The sequence below is a fragment of the Gavialis gangeticus genome, unplaced genomic scaffold (assembly GCF_001723915.1).
Source record: "Gavialis gangeticus isolate Ggan-Ray unplaced genomic scaffold, GavGan_comp1, whole genome shotgun sequence".
In the NCBI taxonomy this organism is placed as follows: domain Eukaryota; kingdom Metazoa; phylum Chordata; order Crocodylia; family Gavialidae; genus Gavialis; species Gavialis gangeticus.
In genome coordinates this window covers 86,884,504-86,908,636 of record NW_017729033.1, presented here as the reverse complement: position 1 = coordinate 86,908,636, position 24,133 = coordinate 86,884,504, and the positions used below count along the sequence as shown (strand labels likewise).

Sequence of the window (24,133 nt, the reverse complement as noted above, 5' to 3'; positions counted from 1 at the left end):
GGAAAAATTCAGACATGTTATAATAGAAATAATATACAGCCCCTACAGCATGGAGTCACAAGGGACTAGGACCCTGCTCTACATGTCACTGGTCTTGTGTCATTAACAGGTTAATTGCGCAATTACCTTGACACCAGCTGCATGTGCAAAGTAACTACCTAACCATAAAAAGCTCTGGCCAGCTATAAAGACAGACCTTGAAAACATGTACTAACTTTAGAACTGGTTGCTGTCGAGCTTTAATTTCAACGTGTAGTAGGAATCCTACTGGAGAGGAGAGAGGCTGGACCTCCGCAGCATGCTTCCCGGAGCTGGGACCCAACTGGGGTCCTGGCAGCCACAGGGTGTGCCTACACTTCCATAGCGTGGAGGGTGCATGAAACCCCCAGCTCCAGGGGTTTCACATACTGCCAAGCTATGGGGATTGCAGCAGCTATGAGCTCCCAGCCTTGGGGATGCATGGGGCACCCCTCAACTGAGGAGGCTGCCAGCCATAGCAGCCTGCTTCTTGCTGGTGCAGAGGGTGCCCAGGATCAGGCTTCCCCTGTACTAGCCATAAGACATGATGGGCTCTAATACATGATGCCATAATCTTGTCCATGCATGTATGGTATGGCAGGAGGCACAATTGTTTAGATTGTGCATTAGATCCCATTGCATCTTTACCTGCATATGTAGAGGCATCCTAAAATAATCATCCATTTACACCAAGGACATATATAAAAGCATACTACACTTTACATTTTCCATTAGGTGACAGGGTGAAGCCTTTCTTAGTGAAAAAAACTATCTATTTCAGTTTTAAAGATTCGCAATGCAGTAATTCGATTCAGAATGCACTATGTAATCATAAATGACATCTGCCCCTAATTAAAAGCAAAAAACAAGAATTCACACTTAGGCCCTTAACCTGCAACTTGTTCCATGCAGGCAAACTTCCTAGCACCATGTAAAGCTCCCTGCCTTCAGAGGGGCTTTAACAGGGCACAGCAGTCCAGCCAGGTGGAACAGCTTGCAGGATCAGCATAGATTTTGTCAAATTAAACAGATAATCTATTTAAAGTGACATGAGACAACCTGGGTCCTAGTCCCAGCTAGATCTTCTGGTTGAGAATATTTCCAGCACCACTTAGTGGGGCAAGAAGAATATTATGGTCTCTGATACTCAGGAAAAAAATTTCTCAGTAGTCTTATTCAACAAGTGTAAAATCTTATAGATCTGGGAATTATTTAATTGCTTTGCATCTGAAAAATTTTAATAGCAAAGTAGAAAATAATACAGCAAGCCAAAAGTCTTTCAGCTTGCTTTCCTTGATAAACACCCATGACTGCTGTGAAATAGCTTCAATTTTGAAATATGCCATGATTTTTCTCCCTACTAAACAGCTGCCTCATGCTGTTACTTGGTCTCAAATGCTAAGTAATATGAAGGAAAGTCAGTAAGTGTGTGTCATTCTTACAGCTAGAGTGAATTTATTTTATAAAGCATGACAGAATTCTAGGTCACAAAAGTAGTTGCATTGTAAAGCTTTTGATATTTCTTCATTTGTAACCATCATCTTGGACTAATTCTGAGAGTAAGTTTGTATGGCCACATTCAAGCACGTAGGATAGAATACTCAAAAATGCTCAACACTGGTTTATATCTGCTTTCATTATTAAAGTTAATGTGAGTTTTACCATTAATTTAAAGAAATTAGAGCACTTTGATCTTGGCACTGAAGCCAGTGGGACTTTGGTATACATGTAAGTGCTTTCCTTAGCTGGTGCCTATAAGTACATAGCTCTTGTTACTTTATTCAATTTGGCAAATATTCTTCACTCGTATGTTTTCTTACTATTTCACATACTGCTTTAATGACACAGTAGCTAGCTATTTAAATTTCATGAGCAAAAATCAGGCAAAATAGTCAAACCGGTAGCTTTTTCCTCACTGCATACACATTTAAAGGGATACAGTTTCTCTCTCTAATCCTCAAGATGATTATTAAGGTCCTAATTCTGTTGCTATTCTATATGATGAACTTCCAATGGTTCCAAATTTCAGAAGGATAGGAAACCCTGCATCATAAGCTTCCCATTTGAAGCTGTAATTCTGTGGAAGTTTAGGCCACAGGCACTCAATCTTTTTCATAAGTGTGACAAACCTTAAAACAGAAATGGACTGAGCGCCAGGAGAGGGATGAGGGGTGGGTACCCACTCCCCACCTGCACTATGGCTGTGTGGCACATGTTGGCGAGCTTAGCTCACCAACATGGGAGTGTGGGCTCTAGCTAGAACTATCACTTTCACATAGCTCTGGAGTCCAGGGGGTGGCCAGAGCCTGTGCTGACATGCTGGTAAGCTCAGAGAGCTCACTGTGCATGAAGAGTTCCAAGAGGAGCCACACTAATATGTCAGTGAACCCATCCTGGTGATAGGACATTCACACAGGCTTTGAGCACCACATCTGACCCACGGGCAGTCGGTTGAACACCACCAGTCTAGATCATTGGCAGAAGTCCTGTCTGAAGCATTCCAAGTGCCTTTGAAGTGTTCCAAACAGTGAGGGTTCAGACATGAATAGTCAAAAAAGTACTTTAAAAGTGGCCAAAATGCTTTAAAAAAATCCTCCAAGACAAACTTTAAAGATTTTTGTGAAATGTCTGCACACTGTAGAGGGCCTGTGGTATCCCATGGTAATCCATCCCATCTGCCTGCACAGGGCATCAGGGTAAGGAAGACAGCCAATGAGCAATCTCCTTTGCACTCAGCTGTCCTGGAAGACCTCCAGAGGCTGGAGGTCCAGTCATACAGGATTCCTGCTTTCCAGACTTCCAGATGGAGAGTGGTGCTGCCACGTGTCTTTGCTGGCATTTTGAAGCACTCTAGGGTAGGGGAAGGAGTCAGGGGAACACGCATCTGAAGCATGATGGATTTTAAGTGCTTCAGGATTTGGAGCACTTCAGATGCACATGGCCAATACCCCAAAAGCAAGTTCTCTTTTCATAAAGAGAAAAAGATACAATTTTAATTAGCCACTGTTAATTATCCATCTCAGATTCTTAACCTCCTCTTTTTTGCTCTTTCCCACAAATCCATTAATAGATGCCTTTTAGCTCATGTTGGAGACCAGGGGTGCCAAACATATGGACATCTAGCCTGTGGGGCTCTTAAAAGGGCCAGAAACCTGGGATACAGAGCCCTGTTGGGAATACATATCAGTGATGAGGGCCAAATGTGGGCCGTGTTATGCAACACCAGCTGTCCCACTGTATAAAGTCTGGCTCCCAAGGAGCCCCATAATCCAGACCTGGCTTGGGGATCTAAACCAGTTTGACATCTCTGTTCTAGAGTAATATATTTTCACACTATGCTGATTTATTTCAATCATCCTTTCCCACCTTTACCCCTTATGCACAATCCCCACCTTTAAAGAGATCAAGAACCAATGAAGTATTAGTGACAAAGAAAAAAGAAGTGAAAGTACTTTTTATTGAGTGAGCGTGTTTTTCTGACATGGAACTTTCTACAGGATTATAAAGATAATACAACTTATTCTTTTATTATGGTATTCAGTAGTTCTATATAAGGAAACATTATATAATGGAATAAATTAATTCATCCTTCTCAGGGCCCACTCCCAATGAAGTGAGTGGGATATGAGATCACTCATCATATAGCCTATGAAGCACTACATAGACTTTCTTCTATTTGCAGAATGAACGCAGCAGCAATGACCCCTTTTACATCTGAGTTTGTAAACCATGACTCTCAAGCCAAGAGTTAGGAATGTCTTTCAAATGCAAGACATTCTCCCTCAAAGGAAAAATATCTTGCATTTGCAAGTTTGCCTAACTCTATCCCAACTGCATAGTTGGTCCAGTGAAAGATATCACCCTAAGAAAACCTTGCCTTTCTAATTAATGAAGTACATAAAGAAGTATTTTTCCCCAAATCTACAGTGTCTAGCATTACCAAAGATGAGCAGACAATCACTCTAGGCCAGGTTATTCCAATGACTGTGCACAAACTCCCGTTGGAACCATTGGGAAGTTCTGTTCCAAAAAAAATCAATGGTATTATAGGTCTTCAGCAATAATAATTCAACAAAACGCGGTTTTCATGAAAGGAGTTGAATTATTATTTTCCTTCTTTAAAACCTTTTATTTTGGGGTTTATTTTAGGGAAGGAGGGGACACAATTTCATTAATTCATTCCAAACCATGCATTAAGCAAAAGCCTACTGAAGTCTAGCACACTTGTTGTTTTCAGCAGCATGACAGCATTTATACATGATCTGGCAAACCAGAAAATCATCCCTATGGTTAATAAATGAGACAAACAAGTAGTTTTCAAGACAAACAAATCTCAATTGAAGGCAGAAGGCTCTTACCATCAAAACCATCTTCCTCTGTTCCTAATTCATCATCTGAACAGATGTTCAGCACATTTACCAGCATCTCTGTCACTAGGGACAAAAACAGATGAGAAACATGAACACTGGGTTTTCCTGATCAATCTGAGAGTAGGCTGTAACTGTAGTAGTTTAATGAACATTCAGTACATAAATAACACCCATTTTTAAAACAATTTGGACCTTATAGTTGTAGTAATATAAGCTTCAGTCCAAGGATTGTATGTGGTTAATAAGTATCTGTACGCATGGTTTATAGGTTAAAAAAATTAAAGGGACACTGCAACAATAAAATGTCTATAATATAAGAAAAATTAAGTAGTGCCTCTAGCACATGGCTCTCTCACATATTCTCATTGTATGTCTTTCTACCATTTCACGCACTGCTTCATACTCTCTGAATCGCTAAGAACAGGAATCTAGATTACAGCATAATGAAAATGATCTAGAATGCAGGAATCTAGATTACAGCGTAATGAAAATGATAAAAATCAGACTTTCCTTTTTCCATTTTGTGTAGTTGGGTGTTTTCTTTCACTCAGCTTGAAAAACAGAAATAGTAAAATTGACTTCTCTCTTTTCCCTTCCCTAGACACAATGTTGCAGCTCTTCAGTTCCAGACCTTGATGACTCAATAAATAAATACTCTGATAATAATAATAAAATAAATAATGAAAATATTTCTACTAATAATACATTTTTGTAAAATTTATTTTTACCAAACGTAATTTTGTGAGATTAATGTAAATTGACAATGTCCCGTTAAGGTCAGGACTTACTGTAACAGTAAAAGTTATATTATTGGTGAAAGAACAATATGTTTAACTTCTTTCATTTTTCTGTGGTACTCTGAGCAGTCTGCCTCAAGCTATTTCTAAACTGCTCCTAGCCTTTTTAAAAAAAAGTCAGCATTGAAAAGTGCACAATGCAAAAATCACCCAAACACCCCCAAAACCAACCCTCCTTCCCACCAAACTAAAAATAAACACGTACCCAAGGAGATGGGATTCAGAATTCAAAAGCCAAAGTTATAAGGTAAAATGTGAAGTCATTAGCAGATAAATAAGTGAAAAACTCCACTACTTCTACATGGAATAAGCATCATTAAAGGTGTTACCAGGAGTACCTAGAGTTGCACTAGCTACAAAGGTTGAAGGTTTAATTTCACAAATGAGGTCAATATTAATATCTTCTTCTGTGACAGCCATGATTGCATGGGCATATTAAGGGGGGCAATTATTTTGTTCCTAAATTAGTTAGGGATTTAATATTTTTGTTCCACTTGAAATATTAATGGAAAGACTTCCACGTTGACAACCAGTGCCATTAGCACTGTGTAATTTACAGCTTCCTACCTTGACTGCCCTTTGAGGGGAAAAAAATCTATTAAAAAAAATGGTGTAGAGCATAAACCCTACATAAATCCAAGAGCTTTACTTTGCTAGAGGAAGGAAAAATACTGAATACTATGATTTGGGCCATACATACCTAAGGGACTACTTTCTCCCTTATTTTCTACCATGATGCCTGAGGTATGCTGAAGGAAATCTTTTGCAAATACCATCTGTGTGGCAAGTTTGTTTGGAACACTGTCTGGGAAATTTGTTCTATTAAATATGATTTTATTTTACTACGTTTTAACTCTTTATGATTTATGGAGGCTGTTTTTGATAGAGGTATATAAATCTAGTAAATAGAAAATAAAACTAAATACAGATTCTTTCTGTATTTGTCCTTTAACAATTAAAGTCAGTTTTATGAGGAGCTTGACCATGGGGTATGATATGAAAAGGAACAATGTTGTTTTTAAGACTGTCATTACAAATCTCTCTTACATGTTTCACACTCCAGCCCCAGGATAATATGCCTTTAGGGTTTATGGAAGTTTTCTGGGACAAAGTTTATAACAATCTGAAAAATGAATCAAACCATAGGACTGGCTTAAAAATTTGGACTGGCCATATTATGGATTAACAAATGATTTTTTTTCTTTTTTAGAAATCCTAAAAAATGCATTGAACAGATATCAGAACTTCCGCCATCAGTGGGAACATGCACAGGAAAAGACTATGCCTTGCCAGACATAGTATATCATATGTATATGTCATGTCACCAGTGGCCCGGAACTTCTCTTTGCTATCAGCTTCATTTCAATCAGCCACTCAAGAAGTGACTGTTTAAAGTACAAAAGATTAACAGAAAACAGAGGTGATCAGGACTGCAGGTCAAAGTCAAAGCTGGGTATATTTTTAATTGCTTATTAACAGAATTCTATTATTCTAAGTAATGTTTCATTATAGTTTTTGCAAGAAATTGCATTTACAACAAGGAATTATATCACATTGCAAGAATTAAAGTTAGTTTCGTACCTCTCTAGTTTGAATCTGGTTGACTTGTTGGGTTTTAAATACTCTGCCATTATGTTTAGGTTAATAGGACAGGCCAATATATTATTTTGTATCTTGTGCACTTAACACTTACAGCGGTTTCAAAGCAACATCAGGAACACTAGTGTCCAGTAAGAGATGCCTTCAGCATAGAATGACACAAAACTAAAGGGTTTTTTTTTTAGTTCTGGGACAGCTTAATTAAAAAGTGAGTCCCTAGCCTCCCCTCCTCCACTCCAGTTCTAGAAAAAGTAACTTAGCAAAGCAGACACCAGTGTGACATAGTCTGAATTTGCTGACCAATGGGTATCACATAACTGAATCAGCAAGCAGGAGGTCAGCTGGAGAACGATATGGCAGCCGTGCAGCAAATGTCTGCTTTGATGTTCCCCAATCAATATCACAACATGCCTCAAGAGTTCATAAATCAACAGTTATATTCAAATAAACCCAAGTTTTTTTTTCCTCCAACCTGAAAGGTGCATAAAATTTATTTCCAGAGCACCAACACAGTTGTCATCACTGTGTCCTGAAGAGAGCAGTAAATCTTAAAGAATAAAGGCTCTGGGGCTGCCAATGCCATAGTCTGATCAGGAAGTATTCCTGATTTAGCCTTTCCATTACTGTCAAAAGCAACAACTTGTCTTAGACCACCTCCAAGCTATTTTTGTACAGCCATACAGCCCACATCACTTGAAGTGTTATGGCTATGCTGCCTGACTTACTGTGGCCCCCTGTCCCATTCAATATTGTAGCAGCCATGAATGGTGCAGTTTTGCCTACCTTTCTCTCCAACAAATGGCAAAGACCAGGTAAACACATCCATGAAATTTGGAAGCCAGTATGGATGAGGGGAGCAGTTGAACTGTCTGATATTCATAACATTGTTCTCATATTTCAATACTGCAGCTGAGAACAAGGAAGGGAAGAAAAAGATATTAGCTGTACATATGATGACGATGATTAGAGTCAAAGATAACAACAGTAGTCAAAACCTTCCATGCCAGAGCTCAGGCCTCTACCACTGGCCTGAAGGAGTAACTTTTGATTGGGAGCTGAGTAGGCACTTACCCTTGGACAGTCCTGGTCCTCTCAAACAGCATGTGACGAGCTCTGGAATATGCTCCATTTCCACATAAATAATGTCTTGAATCTTGTGAAGTTCTGTATTATACAGTGCATTCCTTTTCACAGAAACAGTGTGTGTGTGTGTGTGTGCGCACGCATGTGTACACCTAACTCAGTGCATGTCTAATAACCACACTGTAGTTTCTAATTGACAGAAGAAAGCATTTGTCATTTAATTGTTGTTAGAGATGCTAATCTTTAGGATAACAATGATACATCTTCAATATACTTCATCCATAGGAAGTTGCAGCACACAACTGAACAATCTTCTCATAAGATGTTGTTCACATCATGCTACATTTTGTTTAGTATTACTTTAACGGAGCCCAATTGTGCATCATTTAGGTACAGAATCATAGAAAATTACGAAACTCAAGAGGTCATCTAGTCCAACCCCCTGCACAAAGCATCCCCATATCATCCCAGCCAAGGCTTTGTCTAGCCAGGTCTTGAAAACCTCCAAAGATAGAGATTCCACCACTGCTCTGGGTAACCTGTTTCAGTGCTGTACTTCCCTCCTAGTACTAAAATTCTTTCTAATATCTAACCTAAACTTCCCTTGCTGCACTTGAGACCATTGCTCCTTGTTCTGTCATCTGCCATCACTGAAAACAGTCTAGTGCTATCCTTTTTTGAACCCCCTGCAGGTAGTTGAAGGCTGCTGTTAAATCCCCCCACACTAGACTTCCTCTCTAAACCAAATAAGCCCAGTTCCCTCAGTCTTTCTTCAGAAGTCACCCCTCACCATTTTTGTTGCCCCTGCTGGACTCTCTCCAATTTGTCCACATTCTTTCTGTAGTACTTTTCTTGGCAACAAGGGCACGCTGCTGGGTCATATTCAGCTTCTTGTTCACTGTAAACCCAAGGTCCTTTTCTACAGAGTTGCTGTCCTGCCAGTCAGCCCCCAGATTGTACTGGTGCATGGAACTGTTCTGTCCTAAGTGCAAGACTTTGCAATTGTTCTTGCTGAACCTCATGAGATTTCTTTTGGTCCAATCCTCCAATTTGTCTAGGTCACTCTGAATCCAAGCCTACCTTCCAGTGCATCTACTATACCCCCCAGCTTGGTGTAATCAGCAAACTTGCTGAGGATGCACTTTAAGCCATCTTCCAGGTCTTTGATGAAGACATTGAACAAAACCAGCTCCAGGGGCACTCCACTTGATACCAGCTGCCAACTAGACATTGAGCCATTGATTACTACTCTCTGAGCCTGATGCTCCAGCCAGTCTTCTATCCACCTTACAGTCCATTCATCCAGCCCACACTTCCTTAGGCTGCCTGCAAAAATGTTGTGGGAGATGATATAAAAAGCCTTGCTGAAATCAAGGTACACCACATCGACCAATCTCCATGTATCCAGAGAACCAGTCACCTCATCACAGAATGCCATCAGGTTGGTCAAGCAGGACTTGTGCCTGGGGAATTTGTGCTGACTGTTCCTAATCACCTTTTTCTCCTCCTAGTGCTTAGAAATGGATTCCTTGTGGATCTTCTCTATGATTTTTCTGGGGACTGAGGTGAGTCTGACTGGTTTGTAGTTCTCTGGGTCCTCCTTCCCCCCCACCCCCTTAAATATGGGCACTCTGTTTGCCCTTTTCCAATCATTTGGGACCTCTCCTGATCTCCATGAGTTTTCAATGATTGCCAGTGGCTCTGCAATAACAACAGTCAACTCCCTCAGCTCCCTGGGTGCATCTCATCTGGCCCCATTGACATGTATATGTTCACCTTCTCTAAATAATCCCTAACCTGTTCTTTTCCCACTGTTGGCTGCTCATCTCCTCCCCAAACTGTGCTGCCTGGTTCAGTAGTCTGGGATCTGACCTTGCCAGAGAAAACTGAAGCAAAATAGGCATTGACCACTTCAGCCGTTTATGCATCCTCTGTCACAAAGTTGCCTCCCCCATTCAGTAAGGGACCCACACTTTGCCTGATCCTCCTCTTGCTACTGACATACTTGTAGAAACCCTTCTTGTTACCCTTCACATCCCTTGCTAGCTACAATGCCAATTGTGCTTTGGCCTTCCTGACTTCATTCCTACATGCCCAAACAATGCTCTTATATTCTTCCCTAATTATTTGTGCAAGTTTCCACTTCTTAGAAGCTTCCTTTTGTGATTTAGTTTACTGAAGAGTTCCCCGCTAAGCCAACCTGGTCTTCTGCCATATTTATTAGTCTTCCTGCACATCAGGATGGTTTGCTCCTGCACTTTCAGTAAGGCTTCTTTGAAGTACAACCAGCTCTCCTGGACTCCTCTCCCCCTCAGCCTGGCTTCCCAGGGGATCCTGTTCACGAGTTCCCTGAATAAGTCAAAGTCTGCTTTTCTGAAGTCCAGGGCCCTTACTCTGCTGCTCTCCATCCTTCCTTTCCTCAGGATCTATCCTGAATTCTATCGTCTCACAGAAAGGCCAGAAATTACCCTATTTGGACAATGAGCTCTTGGATTAGAACTGTTTTAACCCAAACAAGGGACTAATTTTTAAAGTCTGATTCTGAAAATCCTGACTCACATGAGAAACCCTTTTGAGGTCAAGAAGGCCACTTTCTCAAAGAAGGATCTGCAGGACTGGTCCTTTACTTTGAGTCCTTCCACATGCACTTTCACATACCTTCATATATACAGGATCAGAACCAACATTTGGTAAGCATTACACAAGTTTGGCCCTTACCAAAACTGAACTTGTTACGTTTGAAGATTGCCCAATACTGCACTGACAGTATGTTGAAAGGCTAAACTAGAAGACTGAACACTTGGGTAGAATGGGCTGTTCAGCTCTAACAATCCATTCGGTCATATAGTCAGAGCAATAGGGCTAGAAGGGACTTCCAGAAGTCATCTAGTTCAATCCCCTGCTCTGAAGCAAGCTCATCCCTATTAAAACCATCTCATACAAACATAGTCTATACCCCACATATGACTACCCTCAACCCTGACAAAATATAGACCTAACACCCTAACCTGCCACCGGTAAAGCAGGGGAACCACAGAAGACAATGTCTTGCTTCTATAAAATGCTGTCAATATATGCTTGAGAGGTCCCAGGCAGAGGTCCACACCCCCTGCTATGGAGGAAGACAAAAACCTCCACAGTCCACACCAATCTGATCAGGGAGCAAAATTCCTTCCTAATCTTAAAAATGGTTATTGGTCTGACCCAGAGTGGAGGGGCAAGACCCTCTAGCCAGGAACCTCTGGCTTCACATGCCAGAATCAGCACACCCCAGCTGAAGTACCCAGCCTTAGCTGTAGCCAACACCCAATACCTCTGGAGAAGCTTAAAACACCCTGACACACACGGCAGAAAAAGGGGGTGGGGAAGGGAGGAAGCAAAGCCCAGAAGCATGGGAAATACCCATAGTATAAAATAGGAATAGCTACACCCAGGATTATCCCTGACCAGTGGCTGTCCAACCTCTTCTTGAACTTCTCCCGTGACGGAGAGTCCACAATTTCCCTTGGCAATTTATTTCACTGCCTTACTACTCTCACAGTGAAGAAGTTTTTCCAGATATCCAATCTAAATGTGCTCTGTTACAACTCCAAGTCACTGGCTCGCATCCTTCTCTTTGCAGCAAGAGAGAAAAGGTGCTTTCCGACATTTTTATGGCAGCCCTTCAGGTATTTGAAGACTGCTATCATGTCTGCTCTTCAGTGCCTTTTCTACAAGATGAACATGCCTAGCTCCTTCAGTCTCTCCTCATATGCCTTGTCTTCCAAGCCCTTGATCATCTTTGTTGCCTGCCTCTGGATCCTCTCTAACTCCATGTCTTTTTTAAAACGTGCAGCCCAGAACTGCACACAGTACTTCAGCTGAAAACTAACCAACGCCGAAGAGGCACTGTCACCTCCTGTGTCTTGTACCTAATGCTTCTACTGATGGAGCCCAAAACTGCATTCGCCTTTTCTGCAGCTGCATGACACTGCAGACTCATACTGAGTCTGTGGTCTGCCCAAGACTCCCAAATCCTTTTCCATACAGCTGACATCAGCCAGGTGTCCCCCATTTTGTATTTTTGATCATTTCTCCCATGGCATAGTACCTTGCATTTGTCCACATTGAGCTTTAACCTCTTAGCTCTAGCACAACTTTCCAATCTATCAAGATCCTTCTGGATTGATCTTGCATCCTTCAATTTGCTCACAATCCTTCCCACAGTTTCACGTCATTTGCAAAAGTTGCTCAGGAAGCTTTCTATGCCAGGATCCAAATCATTAATAAACATATTGAAGAGCACTGGGTCCAGGACAGGGCCCTGTGAGACTCCACTGGAAACCTCCTGCCATTCTGACATGGATCTGTTAATTATTACCTTTTGCTTACAGCTATTGAGCCAGTTATCTGTTCAATATAAGCTTCTTTGTTGAATTTGTTGTAATAAGGTGTTAAATGGGGACAGGTTTTGTTATGAACAGATGTCAACTATACACTGAAGTGAACTCATCAGCTCATTTCAGTGAGGTTAATACAGCAGCATCAAATTTGCTGGGCTCCCATGGGTTGGGTGGGGCTTCCTGTGGGTTGGACAACTTGCGAGCAGTGATGTTAATCCCTATAGTTTTGGAATGGCTTCAGTACCCAAGGAGTTAATACCATCATTGCTAGTTCCCCCCTTTCCCCAATTCTGGTGGAGAGTATGGAGGGAGGACGCAGGCAGTGTTAACTCCCTGGGTTTCAGAGCTGCACTAAAACAGCAGGGATTAACCCCTCCTGCCCCCCACCCCCACCCCAGGGGCTGCAGCAGTCACGGCAACAAGCCCTGCAGGTTGAATCTGGCCTGTGGAGGCTGGTGGTCCAGCTTGTAAGAAGCCCCCATGGGCCACCTGAGCCACCTCTGCAGGCCAGATCCAGCCTGGAGGTTGCATGTTTGACACCCTTGTGTAAATACATAGTCTACAAATATTAATGACTTCAGTAAGTAGCAGCTAGTTAGACCTGAACTGTTCATTTAGGATGGGAATAGATGTCACCTGATTGTGTTGTTTGTGCTGCCATAAACATTTTAACAGTGGAACAAATGCTGGGCAAGTAGATGTTGATATCTTTTGTTGCACCGCATCAAGGAAAATCAGTGGAGCAACAAAAGGTGGTAATAGGCTCTTCCACTTTATTGTAGAGGACATCTTTGTGGTGGATGGATATAAGCAGCCGGAGCCGCTTGTGTTCCTGCCACCTTGGGCAGGTGCTCTGGGGATCTGAAGACTCCTCAAGCCCCTGAAACACCTGCTTGCTTTCCCCACTTATAAAAGAGGCATCCTGAGGAATCTCGGAGTGCCTCTCCATAAGCAGGGAAGTTGGTGTTCCCTGCTTAGCTAGACCTATTCCCCACAATTAGGAAGGAGTGGGTTTGGCTGGACTGGGAAAGAAGAAACATCATATCACCCCTTGTCCTGCACTATCAAGTGCAGAACAAGGGACAATGTGGATTTTCCGCAATGAAGTGGATCAGCTGAACCATGACACATTGTGGCACAGCTGATCTGCTTCACTTGACAATGTCTATTTACTTCAGTGAGGGCTTTGTTACACGTTCATTTCAAGTGGCTCCTGGACCTCTTAACCCCTTTACTGTCCACACATTAAAACCTGAAACTAGTTTTAAGCATGCTTTGAGTGGCACCACTTTAAGTCATCTAAAGGCAGGTATCTCTGATCCATGTTACCCAGCAGGTATTCCACTAATGTGTGGCGAATCCTCACAGATAGTCACCCAAGTTGCAGTCCTCCAGCATCCCAGATGCAGCGTCCCCTCCCTCACCCTCTTGCTCTGTGTGGACAAACTTCCACCCCCTGATCTCTACTGCTCAAGGAGCAGTTCTCACACCAAGCCAACTCCCCCATCCTGCCCCTGGGGTTGTAAGCTTCCCACCTCTAGGGGTGCAACCTCATGCAAAAAGCCTGCAGAGCTCATGCCAGCTAGCCAGGTCACAGAGCACAGACAACTCTAGGAGTGGGTCTAGGGGGGCGCCAAGATATGGGGCTCCATGAGCTGGGGCTTCCTTCCTAGGGCAGGGGCAATAGCTCCTTCAAAAGCACCTTTTTTCACCACTCCCAGCTCCCAGCCACCCCAGGAAGTATGACCAGCACCCCCTCTCCCCCCGAACCCCAATCCCAATTTATTAAAACATGAGACCTTTAATTTACTTCATCTTTATTTCTTTTAAAATTCTTTTTATTTTTATTTTATCCTTTAGTAGCTGATTTCCTTCATTTCATGACCCCTCCCCATCCCCATTTTCTTTCTACCTCCCATTTCATTATACATCTCCATCCCATTAACTCTTTGCCTACCAGCTTCATGCTCTCAGCCCCCCCCTCCCTCACAACCCATCTCTCTCTCACCCCCAGCTAGAGAAGGAATAGAAGCCTGTCTTTGCTCACCAGCCCTATAGTGGCAACTCACAGCTGTAGCTCCTAGTCAGGCCCCTGCTCACCAGCTTTCTAGTGGCAAGGCACAGGTGTGGAGGAAGGGACAGTCAGAGAAGGTTTTTAGCCTTAAGGTGCAACTGCTCCAAATTTGAGCTAGCACTAAAACTGATCAACATCTGAGCAGCTGAAAGTGTAACATCTAAAAAGGCCCAAAGTACCAACTACAATTAGACCTGCACTGTTCATTTAGAGGCAAAAGGTCACATGTTCCATAACTAAATCCTCAGGTTATCCAATCCCTTTAATTTTTTAAAGATAATATAGAATATTTAAACAGAAGTCTTAAGATGTCAACCATATTATAACAAATAAGGAGCAACAACATTAACTGGAATATTTAAGAAAATTGGACTGATTATATATCACAAGTAAGATGCAAGTACATAAAACAGAAAACTAACATTAGAGGGATTTCTGAAATGTAGAAGCAAAATGTTTCTGTGCTTGTAACAAAAAAGTTATTTTTCAAATGGCTATTTGAAAGGTAACTCACTTATTACTAACTCCCACAAACTCTGAACAATATAGTTTAGCTAAAAATCCAGACACGAAATTAGATATAGTTATTTAATATGGGCTTAAGGTACCTGATGTTGGATCATTCATCACAGTTAGAAAGCTGAAATGTGTCTGTGCTGATGATTTAGGCATTTATAAGTATTGCTTAAAAATGAGAAACCGGAGAAAAAGCAGCAGGGAAGTCTGTCCTTAAAAGAAAACTAAATTCTCTCTAAATATACTTTATTTTAAAATGTATCAAGCATTAGCAGAAGTGTACCTTTAACTCATGGTGCTTAGTAGAGCTGTGCGAAGCTTCAGTCTCTTATCTGATTCAGCAGAGATTTGGCCCAATTTAGTGGCTGAATCACCGAATCCGAACTGAATCAGGAGCCCCTTTAATCTCTCCGAATTGAACTGGAACCCTCCAAATCGATACGGAGAGATTCAGAAATATTCAGAGGTAGACACAGCTTTAAATGTTTTTTCTACATACCTCAAGGTACCAGGCAGCTTGTGAATGCTGCGATGCTGGGGCGGATGGAGCGTTGCACAAGAGCACAGGGGGCTCCCCAGGGCACTCAGCAGCAGATCTGGAAGTGGACCAGAAGCACTTCCAGTCCACTTCTGGGTCAGCCAGGGAATGTATAGCACCCCTGCCCCCCACCCCCGCATTCTTCTAGCTTGATGATTGGTACCTCCTGGGCAGGCACCAGGGGGGCCAATCACCAAGCTGGGGGGAGGTCCCCTGTGCACTCCCTGGCAGACCCGGAAGTGGAAGCTAAGCATGCAGAGGGCCCTCCTACACTCCTGTGAGACGCTCCATCCACCCCAGAATTGCAGCATTCATGAGCCACACTAGTAACTCAAGGTATGTATAAGAAACATTTAAAGCTGTGTCTATGGCTGAATTGCTGATTCTCTAAATCAGCATCAAATCTTCCAGTCAAGGAATCAAATCACTGTCCCCAATTCGGGCTGAATCCAAATCCAAATCCAAATTGAATATGGCCCGTTTCTCATACCCCTAGCGCTTAATGCTTATGTCGTAGGAAGTATTTAGGATTACAGTGGGTTCACAGTGTTCTTTTGCAACTCATCCACCCCTATGGCATATATAATGCAAATTCAGTGGTATATAATAAGCACACTGTTAGCAAGCAATTATTAATATGGCAACACTGGATTGTAAAAAATGGTAAGAGTCTGAGAAACAAATCCACCTTTATGTTTATTAATTTTAACCTCCCTGAAACATGACAAACTCTTCAAAATATTAATACTGATATTCCAGTGAAATTTTATATAACCACTTCTTCCTCTCCAGGATGATCCCCAGTCCATTTGCAGAATAGCAACTCTACAGATACAGTCCACGGTGAGGAACAGATGTTGCATTTGTCCCAGGGCAAGTTGTCTCTATTATTGCGCTGGAACAGAAATATCCCAGGATTTGTGTGTACACACACTATACTTCTAACCAGGGTTTAGTGACTGGGTGAATGTATGGCTGCTTTTCTGCCACTGATTCAATTACGCAATTTTGAGATAACTATTTAGATGCATTTTGCAATGTCCTGAGATAAACTGGAAGTACTTCTTATCCCACAAAACTTTTTGGGGTTTATCTTAGGACAAAAAACTTGGATGTCTAAACACCTGCAATTTGCCTAGGGATAAAACTGTTTATCCTAGGACAAGTGTATCATGTATTTGTAGCCTATATTACAGTATCATCATGGATGATGAAACAGGTCATCTGTAGTATAATTACATTCAATAGGTGTGTTAGTTTATGCCAGAGATTAATGCAATTCATAGTGGACAAGCTTGTTCCCATGGCCTATGTTAAAAGTAAATATTTGCACAAGGTATTATCACTACTTTTCATCTTAGGGTCTAAGGTTGCATTTGTCAAAACACTACATGCATACAATAAATGATGTTTCCCTGTTTCCCTTTTTCAACATTTTCCCCTGCTTGGTCTATATAAGGGGGTGTGATACTGATACTCTAATACATTTTAACTTTGTTTCTTCAAAAAGGTGATCTTAAATCTATACCATAAACAGCAGGCCATACGGCCTTCAAATGAATTTAAGAGGAACCTCTTTCTTCTAAATTCCTCCATTTTTTGCTGATTATTACAGAATCAAAGTGCTTCAGAAATGCCCAGAGCCTAAGTACTCATGGAACAGCAAAGGACCACTCTTTGTCCAATCTGGCAAACTTATTTAAAAGGGAAGAGGAGGGGGCTGGCGGGGGGAGGGGCAAGAATGGACTGACCTGACTCTTTAATATTCTATAGTTACGTGGATGCCCACTCCGGTTTTCAGTAAAATGAGACAGAAAAGCTCTGCTTTTCTGCTTTTGGTAGTAATGGGACAGCCATGTCACCAGTTTTAATAAGCATTCTCTATATTTTGCCTGAATTCATCTAAAGGAAATCAAGATTCGTTCTCTACTGATGCAGAGCTGCATGGAATAATGTCTTCCATTGCTGGCTATATTGTAAGGATGAATCAACATTGTGGCTGAAGACAAATGAAAGGGATTGACAAGTGAAAGGGATGATTTGAAGATGCATTTAAACCAGGCTTGGTGCCTCCATGCATGTCTTCCCTTAAGGGCCGATAGTGCTGTTCTGGCTCCACGTGCCACCAGCCTGGTGGGCACTCCTGTGGAGAGCTGGCTGGGGGCTGAGGGAGCCGGGAGTTGTTGGGGGAAGACATGGAGTGCTTACCCAGCCAGCAGCATGTGGAACTGCAAACATGGCTATGTATGAGAAATTCATAACCCCTAAAATGTATGAGAAATACATAACTCCACAGTTACAGCTCTAAATCTTTGAGTACAGAATGAATTTCCTAGTAATTAAAAATTAAACTGGTTAATTAATTTGAGTTAAACTTTACATTTCTCAGAGAAACAATTTACTACCTTAGTATAGTAGTTATATAAATGTTTCAGACTTCCTTTATTATTAATAGCTATTGAAATCTTGTGCAGAAACTACATCTGATGATTTCTTTTAAAATTAATGGTCATTCTTTGATATTCTTCTGAAAACTGCTTCGTTAGCACAGTCTACTAAAGTCAATTCCACTTAGAAATGTCTTAATTCAAAATGGTTGCCAACTTCCATTGTTGACCGTGGGGCAAGGATGCTCTTAAGTAAGATGCTGCTAGCTCTGCTCTACTTAACAAATAGTAAGAAGCAAAGACTTATTGAAAAAAAGTGTGAAACAAGTTTTGGGGTGGAGTGTCTTTAAAAATCAGTTTAAATCACAGCAAATACTAAAATGTATTTATGTCCGTTATGGTTATATATTATCATGACAGAGCACAGTTAACATTCTTTGAATATCCTACTTATGGATTTCTATAACTTAACACAAATATAAGGGGAGATTTCAACTCTGAATTTCTTTGATTGATAACTTGGTTTGAGAATCAGTTCTGTGAGAAATTGTAGGAAATTGATATAATAAAATACTAAGTTTCTTTTGTTCACTAATTATTGTTATTAAATCCTGGTCCCACTGAAGTGGAAATGTTTGCTTCAGATGCAAAGCTTAACCTCAGCCTTAACCGTGGAACCTTAACTTATTAATCTACAAAGAAGGGGGAAAATAATGACTGAGTTTCATGAGTTAGGAGACAGTTCAGGGAAAAAAGTGTTGGTAAACATATCTGTCAGCTGAAATGTTAACAAAAATGGAGGAATAATTTAATGACATTATCACTAGACTAGAGTAGTATTAGAGTAAAAGATAAAATGGAAAAGAAAAATTTAGATAGACTATATCAGAAATATCTTCCCTAACAATACTTTAAGTTTCCTCTACCAGTATTTTGAGTGGTTTATTTAAGTTGGGGAATAATTTCGTAACTATTCCCCAAGTTAAATAAACAGTTCAGTGAATTTTGTAAATGGAACAAAACATGGTAAATGTAGCTAACAACATTGGCATAAGCAACAATATGGCCGAGATGCCCTTATCAGTTTTTTGCACCATTGGTCTTTAGGTTAACGAATGGTCTTTTAATCACAAAGACAGTGAAAACTGCTCCTGAAATCTGGGCTGGATAACCAAATCAGAATATTACATAATTCCACTCTCTTTTATGCCACTACCATTTCCCAAGTATGTCAGCCCATCAAATATCAGATTGTTCAGATGCACTAGTCTGCATTTTTATAGCTAGAAATTAATTTTTATATTCTTTCTAGATCCCTTTGGATTATTTATCTGTCTCAGCCAGAGTCCACAACATGTTGCATTTTGATGTCCCCTGTGAATCTCAGTGACATTTACTACCCCCTTTTTTAGGATACTAATGAAGATATCAAACCACAACATTTTTCTAATTGTGTAGATTCCATTGCACCATTTGTTTTTGCTCTCCCTTTGTCCGATTTTCCCCTTGAGAACACATGTAGATTTGGGGAAAAGATACTATGTTATCTTTGCCGATAGCTTCTGACTCTCTAGTGGATATATCAATCTTATGAGACGTAATCTTTTAAAAAAAACCCAAACCCTCCAAGATGATAGTCTGCCTTCAGACAGCTAGTTAAAATGATCCATTCAGCCAAAAAGTCTGCATTTATTAAAGTGACAAACTAAAATATTAACAACTGCCAAGAATATACAAAAGTGACTGTCATTGCAGAATATTGTAAACTTTCTCATTTCTGCTCTTCCGCTGCATGTCCCAAAAATGATATAAAAGAAAACAAAAAAAAGTTTAAAAAAAGTATTAGAATGAAAGTTTAAATTTGGTACCTGGGCTTAGAGCAACCTACTGCCTTCAGGTCAAACCCAGTCCATTTTAATAACAGCTGGTTAATTCCCTGTTTCCACCTAATCTACTGAATGTTTCACTAAGAGCTGGCTGATTGCAGCTGCCATTCTGGCCATAGGCGACTCATAGGGGATGCACAGGGGTGCATGTGCCCCCCATGAAGGGGCTGGTGCCCCCCCCCCCAGACAGCCAACACTGATGCTGTTAGTAGGGCTGGTCCCCCCCAACAGGGCTACCACCATCAGCGACTTCTGTGGGTGCCCCCCCAGATTCAGGAGGCACCAGTCACTCATGATTCTGGTCCTCCATGTTCTGTACTCCATGCAGAAGGCTGTTCTGTTGCCCCCCTCTGCTCACTGTGGCCACTGATTTAGCCATTCCGAGTCCTTGCTTGACATGTTTTCTGGTGGCAATAGTGAACAGACTGTGGGGATGGTGGATGGGTGAGAGAAGAGCCCTCCAAACAGATGGGCTAAAACAGCAGCCAGGGAACAGCTGCCCACAGCAACAGCCGGATTATAAGGGGTGGCCCACCATTAGTAAAAAGTTGCCAACCGCTGCTACAAATCAAAGGATGGGCTATTTTTTGGCATCCCCATCCTGTTCCACAAGAAATCTGTAATAGTGCTCTACTGACTATGACACGCATACATGGTTGCACCCATTCACAAAATGCGTACAGCATTTCTGAAGTAGTCCATGTTTCTCACAAAACCACCAATTTAACACTACTATTAAATCAGAATTTGTTTTCTTGCACCTACATATCTGGGTCTCATGCAAGCACAGTTGCCATTTATCATAGATGAAAAGCATGAATGTAACAGTACTTCTTAACATGTCCTATCATTTTAATTACATTAACTATTTAGAGACCTACAGGATGCACTGACCAGCACCCTGGCAGTCAACCTGTTTTATTCTGCCACATGCCTAACTGTTATAGCTGGGGCACCATACAGACTTTAATTTCCCATTTAGCTTCCCAGGACTCAGTGAGAGTGAGTAGTCTAATAGTCCTAAATATTAATTTCCCTGAAATAAATCCATATAACATGACACTAAACATGACTGGCTCTGTCCTGATGCTAACAATATCTTATATGCTGTCCTATACTTGAAGAACAAAAGAAAACTCTTGCCAGGAATCCATCCTATAAAGTACTGAACATCATTTGAGTGCCAAGTACCTACAAACCCCATGGAAACAACCCTGCAGAACAATCAGGATCAAATCTTCAGTGGAGGATTTTTGTTTACCATGCTGCAGATATGGGATAGAATCGCATAAAAAATGCAGGGAAGACAGGAAGCAAACAAAAGTGAACATGTAAGAGACTTACAGATTGTTGAAACTCCCTCCCCCTCCCTCCCTGCCCCAAGAATCAGATGAAGGTAGATAGATCTCCCTTGGCATATATTTAGCCTTTTGAAGTAACTAGGGACTAATTTTGTCATGCATAACTCTCAATTTATGTTCAAGAAACCAGATTCCACATTTTAAAATAACAGAGCAACCTTTTCTAATGTGTCTTCAAGGTTTTAAGCTGTTACATTAAGATGGAAATACTTTTTAGATTGTAAATTTATCATTTCCATAAGCACTCTACTCCTCTGGTCTAAGCTCTGCAAGATTTCTTGTGGTGCACTGTGGGAAGCCTGCTGGAAAATAAGGAAATTTGGGTTTGGGGTAGATCAAATTACTAAAAAACAATGATTCCTCTACCATCATTTATTAAGTTTACCAACTAAATTTTAGAACTGGTGACAGGCAGTAAATAAGCACCAAATACTCAACAACTTCACTGATACAGTCATCAACATGATCAGGATGATGCACATGCGGCTTGATGACTACCTGGCTGGACTCATTTGAGTCCAGTCTTTTCTCCCGCCCAGGTGGGGGGTCGGACTTGATCTACAAGGTCCCTTCCGACCCCACTTCTATGATTCTATGATCTGCAGTAATAGGGAAGGGATCTGACAATGACTTCATGGGACTACTGATGTTCTCGTAACACAGCTACTAGAGGCTGACAAGTGGAAAGATGAAGTGAACTTTACAGAGCATTTATCTTGGCAATGGTGCTCAATCTTTTGGCCCCACAGGACAGATGAGTGGCATGGGCTGTATCAGCCCCACACACCAGGATCAGGCCTTGAGACCCTGCACAACTTCCACTCAGCCTCCCATGCTGGCATCAGGATCCACTCAGCTCCCCAGCTGGCCCCACATACCAGGATTGGGTTGCAGCCAGCTTTGCACACCAGCACCAGCCCCATGCCACCCTACATGTCTGATCTAGCATGCAGGGCCAAGCCATCCAACCTGCAGGGCTTGCTCTGGACCTAAAAACTTGGCAACAGGGAAGCAGTACCATCACTCCCTTGTCATCAAATTTTCAGATCTATGCAGAGCCCTGCAGGCCAGATGACACAATGTTGGGGGGCAGATTGGGCCTGCGAGCTGGGGTTGGGCACCACTGATCTAGAACAACTCTACTCTGTATAGATCTGAACCTACCCAGGTACCAGTGACTGATGGGACAAGGTAGGAACTTCAGGATGACAAAGGCTACTTCCCTTGCAGTTTACACAGAGCTTACCCAAGAGCCACAGCAGCAGAATATCAATGTGAACATTTCCCTTTACACAAAGAATGAAGAGCAACTGCTGCTGACATGGATGCTCTACACCTAATTGCTCCCAGCTGGAAGATAATCAGATAGATGCTAGTAGATCAATTGTTGGGATTGGTACTGTGCAGGTCTACATTGTTATAACTGTTTTGATCTGCCATATCATAAACCTATTGGTGACTTTCTGTAGATCAGTGGTCTCCAACCTTTTGAACCAGGAGATCACCTTTGGCATTTAAAAGCCACCCAAGATCTACTGAGTGGTGCCGCCACCCTCCTCCCCCACTCAGCAAGTAATTCTGTGGGGAGGGAGGGGGGTGCAGATCAAGGCAGAGGGAGAAAAAATTATTTGGGGGCATGCCTCCCCAACAGGTAAGGCCCACCTGGCCAGGGCCCCACTCAACTTACCTCTGCTCCTGTCTCTGAGGCACTGTCCCTCACTGTGGGGTTCTCAACCTAGCCGCTGACCCCCCCCCCCCCCCGCCCCAGACTGACCTTCTGGGCTGGGGCATGTGTATTCATGTATGCGGGCAGTCAGCCCCCCACTGCAGCCTCAGATTGACTCCAAGAGGCTCTGAAATCTACTGCAAGAGGCTCCAAGATCTACTGGTGGATCAAGATCCACTAGTTGGTGACCACTGCTATAGATGGTTTTTGAATGGTATATAGGCAATTCATCCTCTTCTGACGGATCAAAGACTATCCATCAGAAGGATTATTTCTCACTGGTCCTGAAGGCCTGTAGAAGGTATTGCAAACAATTCATCCATCTACAGTGATGTAATAATAATTATGAGAAGGTGGTCTGGTAAAACTCATGAAGTTGGGACAATAAGAAACTCAGGCTTGTTTGCTTGAATGAGCAAGGAAGTTTGCTTCCCCAGCCACTATGGAGGTAGAATATTTCCAGTCATTCTTGGGTACTTGGTTTACCCTCTGCTTTGCTGGCTTATGAAACCTTTTATTGACACCTGGACAAAAGTAGGTAGTGATTTAACTACATGTTTATTACTTGATGTATTCATCCAGAAGGCAAGTGTGACTTGGGAAGACTCAAGTGCAGTGGGTAGTACCCTCTGAATAGGATGTATGTTTTTCCTCACTATGTGCCATATCATAAATGCCCACTGTCTGTTGCAAATATGTGAGAGCAAGGGAGAAATCCTGGAGGACAGATGGGAGTAGGAGCTAGATAGATTTTCGGAACATTGCAGTAACATCCTCTACTGTTGTCTGGAATGTGAACATAGGACTGTAAGAAATCTCCTGGAGGACAAAATCTGCTCTGGCCCTTACCTCCCATAATCATAAACTTATCAAGCTCCATCTTAAAACTAGTAAGGTTGTCCGCCTTTCAGTCTTTTACTGAAGGACTATTTTAAAACATCCTTGTGATGGTCAGAAACCTTCTCACGAAAAAAAATAATTCACAGCAAATCTATACCTACTTGTTCTCAGGCCAACCTTGTGCTTTAATTTAAATAGCTCCTCTCCATTCTTTGTGTAAAAGGAAACAAAGCTGGGAATGCACTGCATTCCTCCTTTGAAATCAGGGGACAGCTGTAGGTAATAATGTAGCACAAACAAGGGAACTGAATGTTTGATTAGGAAATAACGACATGGGGATATGTTATAACATTCATGGGTTGAGATATAAGCAAAAACAAAGTGCAAATTTAAGACCAATGGAAATGATGCATAGCCAAACTGAAGAGTCATCACAAACAGTAAGTGATGAGCAAAAATGTGTTCGCTTTCTCTGTTTACTGTGGCATTGACTGTAGTAGGAAGCAGCTGTAATTTCAGTGAATGAAATCAGACATTCTGTTTATTTTGCAGTATG

General features: G+C 41.7%; 1 protein-coding gene across 1 annotated transcript in view; it reads right to left on the bottom strand.

Annotated features, from left to right (window-relative positions):
- PPP3CA (protein phosphatase 3 catalytic subunit alpha) overlaps positions 1-24,133 on the bottom strand; it is a 328,633-nt gene that overhangs the window by 30,238 nt on the left and 274,262 nt on the right. The window contains exons 9-10 of the mRNA XM_019525876.1: positions 7,568-7,693; positions 4,377-4,451 (exon numbers count right to left, since the gene is read on the bottom strand). Coding sequence (XP_019381421.1) covers positions 4,377-4,451; positions 7,568-7,693 — 201 coding nt within the window. The remainder of the gene's footprint in view (positions 1-4,376; positions 4,452-7,567; positions 7,694-24,133) is intronic.